At 33.7% G+C, this 14,449-nt stretch overlaps 1 protein-coding gene across 1 annotated transcript; it reads right to left on the minus strand.

Annotated features, from left to right (window-relative positions):
• Nucleotides 1-1,692: 1,692 nt before the first annotated feature.
• Nucleotides 1,693-14,171, minus strand: LOC131854658 (GTP-binding protein 1). Its single transcript, XM_059205791.1, has 14 exons — nucleotides 14,029-14,171; nucleotides 13,663-13,861; nucleotides 10,089-10,200; nucleotides 8,381-8,555; nucleotides 8,049-8,227; nucleotides 7,244-7,407; nucleotides 6,634-6,872; nucleotides 6,166-6,310; nucleotides 5,413-5,595; nucleotides 4,599-4,734; nucleotides 3,943-4,076; nucleotides 3,271-3,396; nucleotides 3,077-3,120; nucleotides 1,693-2,863 (listed from the first exon to the last, which is right to left on the minus strand). Exons 2-14 carry the CDS (start codon nucleotides 13,759-13,761, stop codon nucleotides 2,641-2,643), a joined length of 1,959 nt encoding a protein of 652 aa, XP_059061774.1. The 5' UTR covers nucleotides 13,762-13,861; nucleotides 14,029-14,171; the 3' UTR covers nucleotides 1,693-2,640.
• Nucleotides 14,172-14,449: the final 278 nt, after the last annotated feature.

A 14,449-nucleotide genomic window follows, 5' to 3' on the forward strand; every position in this document is an offset into this window, starting at 1 on the left:
TATTATTTTCTTTACCGTATACTATAAAACAACTCCTGTAGTAATAGTAATATATATTAGAGCCGCAATACTAATTCTGGGGCGACAGACTGATGTCATAATAGTTTAGTTGTAACATGAAAGTGGGTATAGAGTTGAAATTGTAATTTAGAGTTCAAAGTATTAATGATTTAGTTATTACAATCTCCTACTTGCTCGTTAAGTGGATCTAACTTCACTGTTTACGATATATAAAGCAACTCACAAAAAATGCACGCCGCATTATATTCTTTAACCCTAAATATTTGCTATTTAAATTTCGAATTGACCGCCGCTAGGTGACACAGTAGGCAGCGCGTTGATTTAAAAAAATAAAATGTCGGGTAATCTAGTGTTATGGTGGACATCATACGATATACGTGCGTATTTAACAGACGGCGTTACAAGGCTCTCGCCTACGACTGGTTGAAATTCCGCCTCATGTGTTATACCGTACCATCTTATATCGTAATAAATAAAAAGACTTAAGTTTTATTTAGGTATAGTTTAATTTTTTCACTCAAATTGAACAAAACAATAAAAAATATCTTAAACTAGAAAACAAATCACATTCTAATAATGATATTGTAAAATGTATTTATGTGTTTAATGATATGACATTGAGGAGCAACTAGCCTCGCTACATGCTTGCTACTATATCACAGTAGAAATTAAGGTGTCCTGTAGTATTAGACTTGTCCAAATTACTCTTGAAACTTAATTACTATGTCAATATGAAGAAAAATATATTTACACACAAGTATGGAACAACCTAACTTTCATAACTCGTAGAAACAAAGCTGTCTGAATATATCAAGTACCGGTCATATTCGTGTTAGGATAAGACAAGTATATTATTAATTACCACAAAGTTGTTCTAAAAAACAACTTCTATAGTAGATCAAATACTAGAAACATAATACTAACTAATGCTATGGTACTCATATTTTTTTATGGGACAACCAAATGTAAATAAGTTTGGTAATTAAAATACTGCTGTATCTGTAATAAAATATAATAATACACAAAATAACAATTTTCATAGGATTCAATAGATAAAAACAAAAGAAAAACCAACATTAATAATTTTTTTATCATAGAATAGTGTCATTTTTAAGTTATAATTAGGCTTTAGAAGTCACTTTTAATTAAAATCAAAGATGTATCTGCAACATCTCTATATCAATGATCTAAGGAAAAGATACTATAAGCCAAAAGCAATATTATTACAAGTTGTAAAAAATTACTTATATCTTGTATAGTCATACTCATCAATCGTTCGTATTAAAGATATATTGCTTTATCTTGATAGTATTATTTGCAGAAAATATTCATTCATCTATCCAAAATAACATTGTGAGTAAAAATTCGCTACAATATACCTAACTCTCTCAGATGTAAATCAAGTCCAAAAAAATAATTAGATCTATATCGTGTTTTGAGCTTACAATGTAAACATGAGAAACTATGTATACATTAAATATTAGTGCTAAGGTACTCTTTCAACATTATACTAATTATATTGATAAGACAAAATGTAAACGCGATTTATACAGCTACAAGAATATTTTACTCAAAAATATGTAACTCTGGAGACGTAACTCTTAAAATGTAGTACACGACGATTCACAACATCGCGTATCTGACGCCGAGGAGCGTTATACGCCACACACAAAAATATAACTCCTACAACCACTTAGGTAAACTTGTACTTCGTTGAATTAACTAGCCGCGCTAATAGGGAAAACGTTTCTTAATGAAAAACTCTGGTAACCGAAGTGTACCACTGTAATACTTGAATGTACCCAACATCGATATAACATAAAAAAACTCAAGATGCACAATTGGAGATCACAATCGGCACTGATAGTAGTGCTTAAAAGGAAATTGTACATTCATTTCTAGTCATACATCAATAATTTTGGCAAACAAGCTGAATTATTCTTAAAAATTTAATAATATGAAACTATTAAGAATAACTGGAAATAACGTGTTTAATATTTAAAAGAGAAAATATTACAATTTTTAATTTGTGATATTATTGAATATAATGTGTAAGAGACATTAATCTGTGCAAAGTTTTTTGATAAAATTAGTTAATTTTTAAAACTAACTAGATTTTTAATTGGTAACATATCATAATTTTTTATTGAGGGATTTGGTCTATTTTCAGGCGTTAAGACCTGTAGCACTGTAGCCTGCAGAGATCTATTGTGCTCGCCCTTTTAAAGAGTTCTCTACCTAGACCCGTTAGGGACAAGAATTGAAGGATATTCTTAGGAACGTGGTTGTAATCTACATATTACTAAATGTCACTATCATTTGGAATATATAAAATAAAGAGGTACAGCTATGTAGGCGTCACAATGTATTTTGTGACACCCATAGCTCTGTTAATGTATATAATAATAATAATCATATTAATTAATCTTTTTCGATTAATGAGGGGACAGTGAGTCCACCCTCTCTGCTATTCTGTTATAGCCTTTTTTGTAAATTAATACAATAAAAAATGACCGTAATCGCAGTCCATGGTATTGTCAGCTTATTTACTACAAATTTTCTGTAAGATGTGTGTAATAGACGTGCATCTTGGTTTTTGAATGTGGTCGCGATGTGTCGTTAGAGTGCGGCGGTGGGGAGCAGCGCGGGCTGGTCGGGCGGCTTGTCGTGTCGCTTGCGGCCGCGTCGCGCTCCGCCCGTGGCCTCCGCGGGGGGCTCCGCTGTCGTCCCGTCGCTCTCCTGTTGTGGATCATACGATATTCTTAAACGGTTAATAGAAACATGGATAATAGAGACTTTGCTGTCAAGTCCTCTTACGCCGCGGATAACTCGGTAATCCATACTTTTAATATAATATTAGTGAGACAATTGTTCTACAAAATTGCAAAGTATTAGGTAATGTTTCTTTATTGCACTTGCATGTGTAATAAAATAGGTATAGCTTTTATAGAGTTTTTTTAATCGATAGTACTTTGAGTGTACAACATTAATCTTTGAAATATTGCAGTAATTTTAGCAGTAAAATTATAACCTCCAGATAACCAATGATACTTACAATGCAACGATAATTTTCAATGCTTCTTTTACAACTATGATTTTCTTTTAAATTAAACAGATACTAAAGGAAATATATAACATTAAATATTTTCCACATATTAAATTTTATATTACACTAATTTCTAGGTTAAATGTTTTATCACAACCGAACAGAAAACTGATTCACGGGTGGCATTATTAAGGAATACTGACAAGATGTGGTGCGGCGTGCAGCGGGCGGCGGTCGCGGGGGGGCTGCCCGCGCGGCGGCGGCTTGTACGCGGCCGGCTCGGGGCGCAGCACGTTGCCCACCGCCTTGGTGCGGCCCTCGCGGAACACCTGCCAGCGAAACAGTATACGTCGTCATTTATTTCGTAATAGTAACTGGACGAATCACCCAGAACCCAGGGAAACAATTTTTAGTGATATAGACGAGTGCTACCATCTGTAATAATAATGTAGAGTTTTACTTTATCCAAAAAATTACTACAAAAATCACTGGGTCACCATTGCATAGTACGAATTTTTGCTTGATACACGATATATATATGTAGATAGCGTCAATGATATTATGTGACTTACTAAACGTTCTGCAAACGACAAAGCAAAGTACAATCAAACTAGTATATATAATTGTTTGTTTAATTTATAGTTTCACATTTGTGTCACTAGATGGCTTGATGTATATTAATTTTTGTAAATGTCGATGTTAAGATGTCTTATTTTTTAATACATAGAGAACCAACCACTGTGGAATGATTTCCGTAGTTTAACTTATTAACTATCCTAGTCTTAGTACACATTTGGAGATCCATGGATGTATAAAGGCATATTTATAAAAAATCATTAATGATGATGATGACAAATAACAATGCGTGTGCTCACCATCCTCTGTCCACACTTGAGGTACTCCGGATGCTTGATGAACCGGAACCTGACGAGAGCCTTGTCTCCGGTGCGCAGGCAGTCCCGCGACATCGACAGGATCGACGCAGTCTGGCGGATGCTGCCGCAGTGCACTGGTGGAAAATATATTAAAAATACATGACGAAGAGATTTTTTTTAAAATATTATTTATTATCACAATATATATGATGCAATATTGTGATGTACTTAAATGTACAATTATATTTAAAACTATATTAATTACTTACTAATTAAGTACACGTGTATATGGTAATGAATAAACAGGTGCACTTGTAATTATTCTAATAATTTAGTAAGTAATTATTTATTCTATATATTAACACGAATTAACACTACATAGACACAATCGCGTTTTAATGTGAGTGTATGTATTCATACTGAGGTTTTATTATATTATGTATTTACAAAAAAAAGTAATATCTATATATCTGTATCAATTATTGGTACTAGACTAGACTAGAGCTTGTGTTATGGATACTAGACTCATAACAGACTAGATGTTGCTGTGTGAATTATCCTGAGATTATTATTATTCTTATCTATCCATACTCACAAACTTTCATATTTATAAAAAACTAGGATTAAAGTTATCATACAATTAAGATAATACTCACCCATCGCCTGATAACGCGAGGAGATAGTGGTGGGATGATGTAACACTAGGATTTCTCCTTCGAACTGCCAACACGCTTGCGGGTTCAATGCCGGGGACACCATCACCATACCCTTGCGAATTTGCGACCTTTTTATCTGCAATACAATTATTTATGATCCATTAAAAAAAGATAAAAAATATTGTGAAATAAATTACATGTACTGTGTACCTAAACATACAGATACATATATATATATATGTAATTGCTTCATATAATAAATCGGTATCCCTGTAATATATAATTTACTATTACCGGGATACTGTGGAGTGGCCTGACTGTAGTGTAAAAGACAATACACACAGCGCCATCTAGTTTCAAGCTAAGCAGAGCTTGTGTTATGGGTACTAGATAGCTGACATAAATACATAAATTGTAACTTCATTTTCTAAATACATACATATTTTGTTATACATAATTTACAAAATAAAATGTATTCTAGTATTGTGTCAGCTATCCAGAACCAACCACACAAGCTCTGCTTAGTTTGGAACTAGATGATGCTGTGTGAATTGTCCTGAGTTATTTTTATTATTACATTATTATTGGTGTAGCCTTTCCAGGGAACTTATAAATTATCTTTCGATACCTTATAATTTCATTGTCCTAACTCAGCCTACAATTACATAAAATACATAAATAGCTTACAAAATAAGCTGTTCTAAATAGATGAGAAACATACAGAATACTCACGCAGACGACTTCAATAAGATTGTTCAGTCTATCTCTATAAAATAAACAGAGACAAGGAAATACAGAGATTCGAATCGGTTACCTTCTTGAGTGCGAAGCTAGCTGTCTGTCCGCCGCGCACCTCCGGCACCGGCATTCGCTTGCGGTGGATACTTTTGACGACGATGGGCACGAACCGGCCCAGCGGGTCGGGCCCCAGTAGCAGCGTGTCGTTGAGACGGATGACGCCCGCAAGCGTCGTGCCCGATACCACTGTGCCCACGCCCTGTCAATTCATCGATTAATATCACACATGTAACCAGCTTTACCGTAGAGAAGGGGATTGTTAGTAATGTGGACCCCATTTTTTCTTTTATTCTTTAATCTATGATAATAGAATGGTGCACTGGCGTGCGGTAGAAGTTTACGCTGGCGGCGCACCAGTGAAGGATGATAAAATGAACATGAGGTTAGGTCTGTTAACACATCGTGACAAATCCACAGAGAATTACTTTATTACTTTTTAAATTTATCTATTATAACAAAGTATATAAAACTTTCTATTTATATATATTTATATCATATTAATTAACTTGCAGATAACATAGAATTGTGGAATTGTATTAGGCTGATATCAATGTAAAGGATACCATCGACAAAAAACATAACTTATTTTATTAAATACTAAACAGTAATTTATTAAGAATAACCTTTATGAAAAATGTCTTGAAACAATATGTTTTACATATATTTTATTAATAAAGTAATAAATCTTTGTTTAAAATTAAAATTAATTAAGAAAACCACTATGTTATGATTTTTACAAGTTAAAAAACAAAATAACACTTGTACTAACAGGCACAGAGTAGGTGTCGTCTATCTGAAACTCAGCGGGCTTGTCGTCCTGTGAGGGCATCCGCGTCTTCAGTAGATTCAGGAACATCGTTAACAATTCGAGATTCTCACCCGTGACATTTGAAACTTGGAAAATTGGGCATAGCCTATGAGAAAAAGATAATTAAATTGACATATTAAATCATATTTATTGAGAAAGCCTATTACACACTAAACGGTTACTTAATTGACAAACATGCGTGGCAATACTTGTTCATTGGCACAGAATTTTTATTTAATGTTAGATATAGACACCTAAGTATAAAAAATTACATAAACTGCCTTTACAAAAAAGGAAATTCAGCTGAGTTTGTTGCCAGTTCTTCTCAATTGAATCTGTATACTGAACTAGGGAATTTGTTTTTCGTTTATAAGAAAGATCTATGGCTCTTAAATTATGAATGAATGAATGAATAAGAAATTTACACACCTTTGAGACACGAAATTAGTGGCGCTGACAATGACATCATCTTTCGTCTTCACCATGACCGGTACCTTCCTGCAGCCAGACGACTTGAGGATCCTGATGAGCAGCTTCAGGTTGTCTTGGAGCACGTTGGGCGGGCACATGTCGATCTTGGTGACTACCACAAAGACGGGTACGGAGAGCGCTAGCGCCAGTCCTAGGTGCTCTTTCGTCATGCCCACAATACCAGCGTTCGCCCCTATCTGTAATAATAATAATATTAAATTTATTAGCAATTTATTAGCATTAGCATATGCAAGTTTTAAATCATTGTATAACTTGTGATTGTAGGACCCTGTAAATTGAACTAGGCACGAAGCCTGTATCTCAGTAGACCAGAACTCAGCTCTCGGTGCGGTTCTACATAGGTTTATACTATAAGAATAAAGTAAAAATATTTAGTAATCTAACACAAAAAAACCAAAGTAAAAAGTTCAATCATTCTAGCTTCAAAAATGACCATTTTACATACAGTTTTTATATTTAATACATACGATTTCTTCTATTTTATTTTTACGAAATGAAATGAAAAAATTAGTTTTTATTGCCCAAAATGTGTGTTATGAAGGCTCACCATTAGCATACCGAAGTCCGGCGCGTGTCCAGTCATACCGAACACGGTGGTCTTGAGGTAACGCTCGTGCCCCGCCAGGTCTATGAATGTGATCACCTTCGACGACTTCTCGCAGATCTTCACCCAGTCCAGGGTGCCGTGGTCGGGCTTGTTTACCACATTACCTGCACATGTACACAATTTTTATTAGACTAATAAATATTATAATAGATTCTTTATTGCAATTTTTAGAAATTATGTTTGCAAAGGAGTACTTATTTTTAAAATAGATCTCTTCCCGTCAAGCCAAAATAGCTGTTTTTTGCTTGAAATAGGGTACAAATATTAAAATAATGTTAGTATTAATAAAATAGTCCACATATTTCGTCATTGTATTGGCATAAAAAGTTTTAGTAATCTAATTTATCGAATTAGGTGTTATTTGCAGAAGAGCATTGAACTACTTATTGGATTTATACTATTTTGTGAGACCAATATCCTTGGTCGCAGTTTGGTCGCCGACCTATCAACACTAGGCCTCCAAGTTATATTCGAACTCTATTCAATGCCTGATAATGCCTCGAATAGAGGCGAAACACGTGCCGCAATATGGGTGTAGACTCGATGATGGTCAGAATTTGATTACCATTAGAGAAGGTGGTAACAGTGTTTAGGTTTCCGCACTGAATGTGGTAAATCCATGAATAAATGTGGTAAAATATTATAAATCCATGAAGTAGTTTTAGTAATCTATAATAAAATTATTGAAAACTTAATTGAAACGGATAGTCTTCCAAAAAATTAATAATAAAATTAGTATCCTCACCCACGCTATCAAATCCCAGTATATCGTTGCCTACAGAGCTGGTCCTGCCGCTCTCCAGCTCGTGTTTGTGCCTGAACAGCCTCTGCCTGGCGTATCCTCGCCCGTTGTCCAGCTCGCCGTGCGTCAACACGCCCAGTAAGGTCGACTTCCCCGCGTCCACATTACCTACTACAGCCACCCTGTTCACAACAAATTGTTGCATTTATACAAAAATATAAATATAATAATAAAGAAACCCTAACAATAAAGTAAATGTATAATTCTAAATCCTGAGCAACAGCATCCACAAAAACACATATTATAGCAACCAGCAACATGATTTAAAAAAATACCTAATTTCCATGAAATCGGTGTCGTCGACCTCTGTCCTAAGCAAGTACTGCCCGGTGAGGCCGGAGCCGCACTGCCATCGTCGCAGTTCCACGCACGACACCCTCTCCGCGCTGACCAGGGACTGCAGCGTCGCCACCGACGCACTATATTCATCCTCCGTTAAGCCTCTTCCATCTAAAAATATAAATTTCTATACACACGCCACTTCCTGTATCACGCTGTTTTAGATTGACTGGAAAAGATAGATATCTTTTAGAAATAAGTCCTCATTTGCTAACAATACTTCTTTAAATTTTTGTATTTAAAATTGCATTAAAGAATATAGATTTGCATTCAATTCATGTCCCATACACCCTCTCGGAACACTCCGGTGGGGTAACAATTGTGCATGACCATGTCTCGCAGTTCACTTTAGAAATATACATATATAGTATATATAGTACTACATTTCTGGTTAATTCGCCACCACGAGCTAACTGATTGGCTAACCGATCCTACCCTTCAAACTAACAGGTGAGGCAGTGAAATTACAGAGTATTCTTCAACCAAAACACATTGTACGAAGCAAGCTACTTGGCGGCTGAAATAGAGACTAAGGACCCCTCCGATCGATCCCCCGTCCAATTCAAGCGGGGACCGATGTTACGACGGCCTGAGCCGAGGTTCGAACCCCTAGAGGTGCCCTCAGACTAGGTCATATCTGTCAGGCGGGAGTTGGCCTTCAGCCGCTCCATAAGTCCTTACGCGGGTTTAGAGTGCCATCTGCACTCGCCCCCTATCGTCAGGTGATGCTTTAAAGGCCAACTGCGGCCAACAACATTAGAGTAGGCCGAAAAAAAAGAGACTAAGGTATCCACACAGATGACTCTTTACCAAATCTACCTCAATAAATCGAGTAAACAAGTACAATAACTGAGTTCCATACAATAAGTATCTGTTACTTCATCTACATATTTGAGTAATGATTGCAAAACAAAAAAATATTATTATTGCATGACTTGTGATTGTATAATGAAATAAAGACTATTGTAATTACGAGATAAGATAATGATGTCATACGTATCTTTAGATTAATTAATATCATAGCTGCAATTTTATCCTTTATATATTTCTAATAGATACATTTAAATACTAAAATTGACAGTTATGGGGCTGGCCACTAGTAAATTGTAAATTGACATAAAAAAAAATGTCCATTAAATTAAGCCTATATTAATTTAAAGTTTGAGTACTCAAAGATACAAGATTCCTACCACACAGGCCTTAAGATTAATAAAGGGATTGTTGTTATAGCATTTTATCTGTATTTATGAATGTAATATTGTACATATTAATAAAAATAATTTACAGAGAAACTTAGAATATATATCACCATTATTTTGCTAAACATTCAATACAACAAAACTAAAAACTAAAATTAGCTTTATTGTCAGTCTTTATACTTAATTTATAGATGTTGATTAATTAAAGTCATTGCATTCTTTGTATAAATATCATGGAATGGAATCATGGATTACCAGCTAATATAATTCTTGTAAAACTGTCTTTTTCAAAGAAAATAAATGGACAACAATAATGAGGAAAAACAAAGCTGTTTATAAAGAGGTTGAAGGTTAAGGCATTGAACTTTAAAGGCCTAGCTGATAACCTTTAAAGGTCACTAAGAGTATTACCAACCCTGTTATAATATGTATAGTGTGCACTCACCTTCACCATGGCCAATATCGTAAATAATTTCTCCATTTCCAGATTCTAGCCTCTCAAGGAGTTCTTTTCTTAGCAGCTCATATTCGTCCGCTGTTGGACTTACCAGCACCATCTGTGTATGTAAAATTTGTGTGTTTATCTTTCACAATAAATCAAATCAAAAATCATTTTTTCATGTAGGACAATTTAGCTGCTTCCTAAACAGGAAGTTTTTGTATTAAGGGGGTCTTCCTATGTGATGGGTTGAAAAAATCGATTTTTTTTTTTCATAAATTGCTCCCTTAACATGTCTAGAATACGGTAGTAAAGCGATTTTAGAAAATTCGAAGTCGTTTTAAAGATACAGCAGGTAAAAGAAAGAGCGGTTCGGAGCGGTGAGTTGGCAGTTAGAGACCGGGCCTATTGTGTACCGTCGGCTTTATACCTGGCCTCCCTTTTATTAATATATTTGTTTATACAAGTTTAGACACGTTTCTACAGACTTAAAAAGGATAAAACCAATAAAGGAATAGGAGGAAAAGGAGCAGGTAAACTTACTGATAAAGTTATCCAAGAAATTACAAAATTCTACGGATTAGCAATTCGACGCCATCCAGATTCGCTTGAAGATATGAGAAAGGAAGTTTGGGCAACGTACTATCACAAATGTTCTTCTGATGAAAACCCTCAGCATCAATTTTGTCCAGAAGGCGAAGACAGTTGGTGTAAATGGCGTAAGGCTGAAGCTAATAATGAACTGGACCAATTTCATCACGATAAACCACCTCTAATTCCGCAAGTCCAAGAAGCTATCAAACCGGTTTTCGAAGATTTATCGAAAGACGAATTATTAATTCGTTGTTTAGGAGCAGAGACACAAAACAATAACGAATCTTTGAATTCTTTGATTTGGACTTTCGCTCCTAAACATCTTCATTCTGGTCCCAAAGTTGTTGAAATTGCTAGCTACTTAGCAGTTATTATCTTTAATGAAGGTTTTCAAGGTATTTTAAAAGTTATGTCGATTATGGGATGCCCTGTTGGTCGTGAAGCCCAAGCGTATGTTGAGAAACGGGATGAAAAGCGAATCTTACGCTCTGAGCGGCGCGTAAGTGATGTCGTTAAACAAGCCAGGATTGACTCAAGAGCTGAACAATCTGCTTTAAAAGAGTTTCACGAGGAAGAGGAAGGAATACTCTATGGACCAGGCATCGCCGATTGAGAGTAAGTTGATATTTTAATAGTTTTTAACGGACTTGAAACTTTAAACGCGTTTTTCTCAAAACTGTGTTTTTCAAACTTTCCTCCATTGTATCTCAGAAACGGCTGGACCGAATTACTTGAAATTTACAGGGCACACTCAATATATGTAAACGCATGGAATGAACTATTATCAATCGAAAATTTTCAAAACTTCGATTTTTTTATAGCAAAAAAACAAAAAAAAAAAACGCCTAATTTGCAACTTTTATTTCAAATGTCTATCAAAAATCCAATTTTTTTTATATTCATTTGATTATAGGTCATTCCGTGCTTTTAAGCCTACAAATTAAAACGCCGTTTTTTTTTTTTTTTTCAGATAAGCCGATCAGCCGGAATTGTGGAGGAAGTGGGAGCTCTTTTTTTCGAGGCGGGGGTGTTCAGAGCGCTGTAACTCTAGTTTGACTGAATATTTTTAGCTGAAATTTTATATTTATACTGTCCAAATATGTGTTAATAAATGATAAAAAACTTGAAGCTCTAAATATTTACTGGTCGTAGAAAAAAAATCCTAAAATATCCCTAAAAAACAGGCCGTCACATAGGAAGACCCCCTTAATATTTTTTTGCTACTATCCAGTTCAATTAAGAATAGCTGGCAATAAACTCAACTGTATTTCTTTTTTTTTTGTATAGACAGTTTATTCACATATGTAGGTATCTATGTCTAATATTAAATGAAAGCTCAGTGCATAAAAACAAAAGCCAGGCATACTCTATGTCTAAAAAAAAATAACTTAACAAAATGTATATAGATATAATTATAGGCTACTTTTTTATGATATAGTAATATATGTATGAAAATACAACTACTATTATGTTTACAAATTACATGATAAGATGTTGAAGGATGATAACATCAATTGGTCACAGGTAAATAAAAAAATAAATAAATAAACTTACTTCTACAATAATGCTAAATATATATACTTTATATTCCTATCATTATTTACATACATTATTAATTATTGCAAGCAGATTATTTAATAGATAAGCATTACTAATTCTATTTTGTTATTATTATTTGTTAATTAAATTATTATATAATGTGTTTACAGAGATTTAAGTTGATAATTTCAAACTTATACATGAACCTTGTTATATTATTTATTTATAAAATATTATTTGCTACACATCATTGCAAATAGTCCCTGACTAAGCAAAAGTACTGTGACAACTAGGCAACTGTTAGAAATACTTAAATATATATTTTGCTAAAAAATATATGATATGCATAGAAAATACTTAAAATAGGGGGTATTATTAGTAATGTGGACTGTTGACCCCATTGTTAGCAATGTACCATACCATACATTGCTAGTAATCAAGTCAGATTGACTTCCATGTGGTTTCCCCTTGAAACTATCCTGATAAATTTGTCATGATGGGGTAATTAACCTGATCTCATGTACATCTGATCATCCTGCACTGGTGTCCCACCAGCATAAAATATTAACACATGCAAGATCACCATTCTTATCATCCATTAAAAAAATACTTGGCATATATAGAGACAAATTATAATAAATTATTTCAGAAATAAATTATCCAATGATTATAATTAATTGCATCATAGTTTATATATCTATCAAATATTTCAAACCTAAGAGATTGTATAAGTATGTTTGATTAATCACATTTTTAATACTTATAATAAAATACTTCAACTGTATTCCAAAATAAAAGATGCTGAGTTTAATTAAACGTCAGTTTCTTATTCATATAACTTCCCACATGCCTACACATATATTATATTCACCACTCATAGCATTACCTTTTTTGTTAATATCATATTAGTTTCCATTATATATAAAAGAAAATTTCACTAGTTCACAAATAAAACAGAAAAGAATTGTAAACAATCACAATAACAAATATTAATACTCTATGTTATTATTGCTAACCTGAACTCACTACCTACTCTGAAGGAATGAACCTTTTCACAGTAGATAGGGTCACTTATTGAGATCCAATTGCACAAGAATTGTTAATGAAAAGAGGATGATGCAACTTAGCACAATACATCAAAATTGTGTAATAACTTTTCCCTAACAATGAATTATGACAATATTTTATTTGTAATATTTAATATGTAACTTTAATACATATAAGTATATAGTAGTTTGAATAAACACAATATTTTGCATAGATCTAAATGATTTTGTTTATCATGTCACAGTAAATAAAATGGTATTGATAGGTCTCTATTGATAATTTGTAATATTATTGTATGAAAATACTATTTGGTCCAAATAACTAAACTGTATTAATTTCCTACAGTAATATAAGTTATGGCAGAACAGAGAGGTACAGGGAACGGAACAGGAAATGATACCTTGCCTCTGATGCTGGAGTAATCTGTCTCACTCTCCCTGTATCCCTCGCACTCATCCTGAGTGGTCGGGTTTACCGGTGAATCTAAATCGTTGTCCATGTTTACAGTCTACAGGTGATCCTCAAAGTGCAATCAAGGAGAGAACCATTATGTCATCACATCATTGTCACATACACTACCACTTTTACGGTCATTCTTCCTAAAACAAATAACAAAGAAGTTAGTTAAAAAGATTACTTAGATTATTATTAAGTAATTTATTTACAGCTATTAATTTAGTTTGAACAATAAATTCCAACTCCAACATATTGTAGTGGGTCTAACAATGAATACTACTAGAATTTGATGACTATTACAACAACTCACTTATAATTATAACGTTAAGTTACTTAAAATACACTGTTAAATGAAATATTTATCAAAATTTAAGATAATGTTATTCGAATTTTATAACAACTTAAACCAGACAGATGGAAAATATTAAAATTACTGTCACAACACAGTGCCAATTGGCAAATTTGCCAACAAAACTGCCAACTTTTTTGACATGGCAGTATTCATTTGACAAATCCTAGCTAGTCACCTGTCAAATAATTATAAAAAATAAAATATGGCTTCTAGCAACAAACCGCCTCATTGTAATTAATATATGTGTTTGTTAATATATTGTTGTCTTTTCTTCGCTGTATATTACAAATAAAGTGTATTCTATGTATCTAAACAATGTCATCCATCCGTGAACTGTCTATCAGTTGTAATTTTGGATTCGAAATTTGGCGAAAGAGAC

This window comes from Achroia grisella, unplaced genomic scaffold, assembly GCF_030625045.1.
Source record: "Achroia grisella isolate CSIRO2021 unplaced genomic scaffold, CSIRO_AGI_Agris_v1 utg1241, whole genome shotgun sequence".
Classification (NCBI taxonomy): Eukaryota; Metazoa; Arthropoda; class Insecta; order Lepidoptera; family Pyralidae; genus Achroia; species Achroia grisella.

Coding starts and splice junctions, on each gene's coding strand:
- LOC131854658 (XM_059205791.1), bottom strand. CDS start 13,761: ATGGACAACGATTTAGATTCACCGGTAAACCCGACCACTCAGGATGAG. Junction 8,556..10,088: donor CGATATTGGCCATGGTGAAG/GTGAGTGCACAC, acceptor TTATATTTTTAG/ATGGAAGAGGCTTAACGGAG. Junction 7,408..8,048: donor ACTGGGATTTGATAGCGTGG/GTGAGGATACTA, acceptor GTACATGTGCAG/GTAATGTGGTAAACAAGCCC.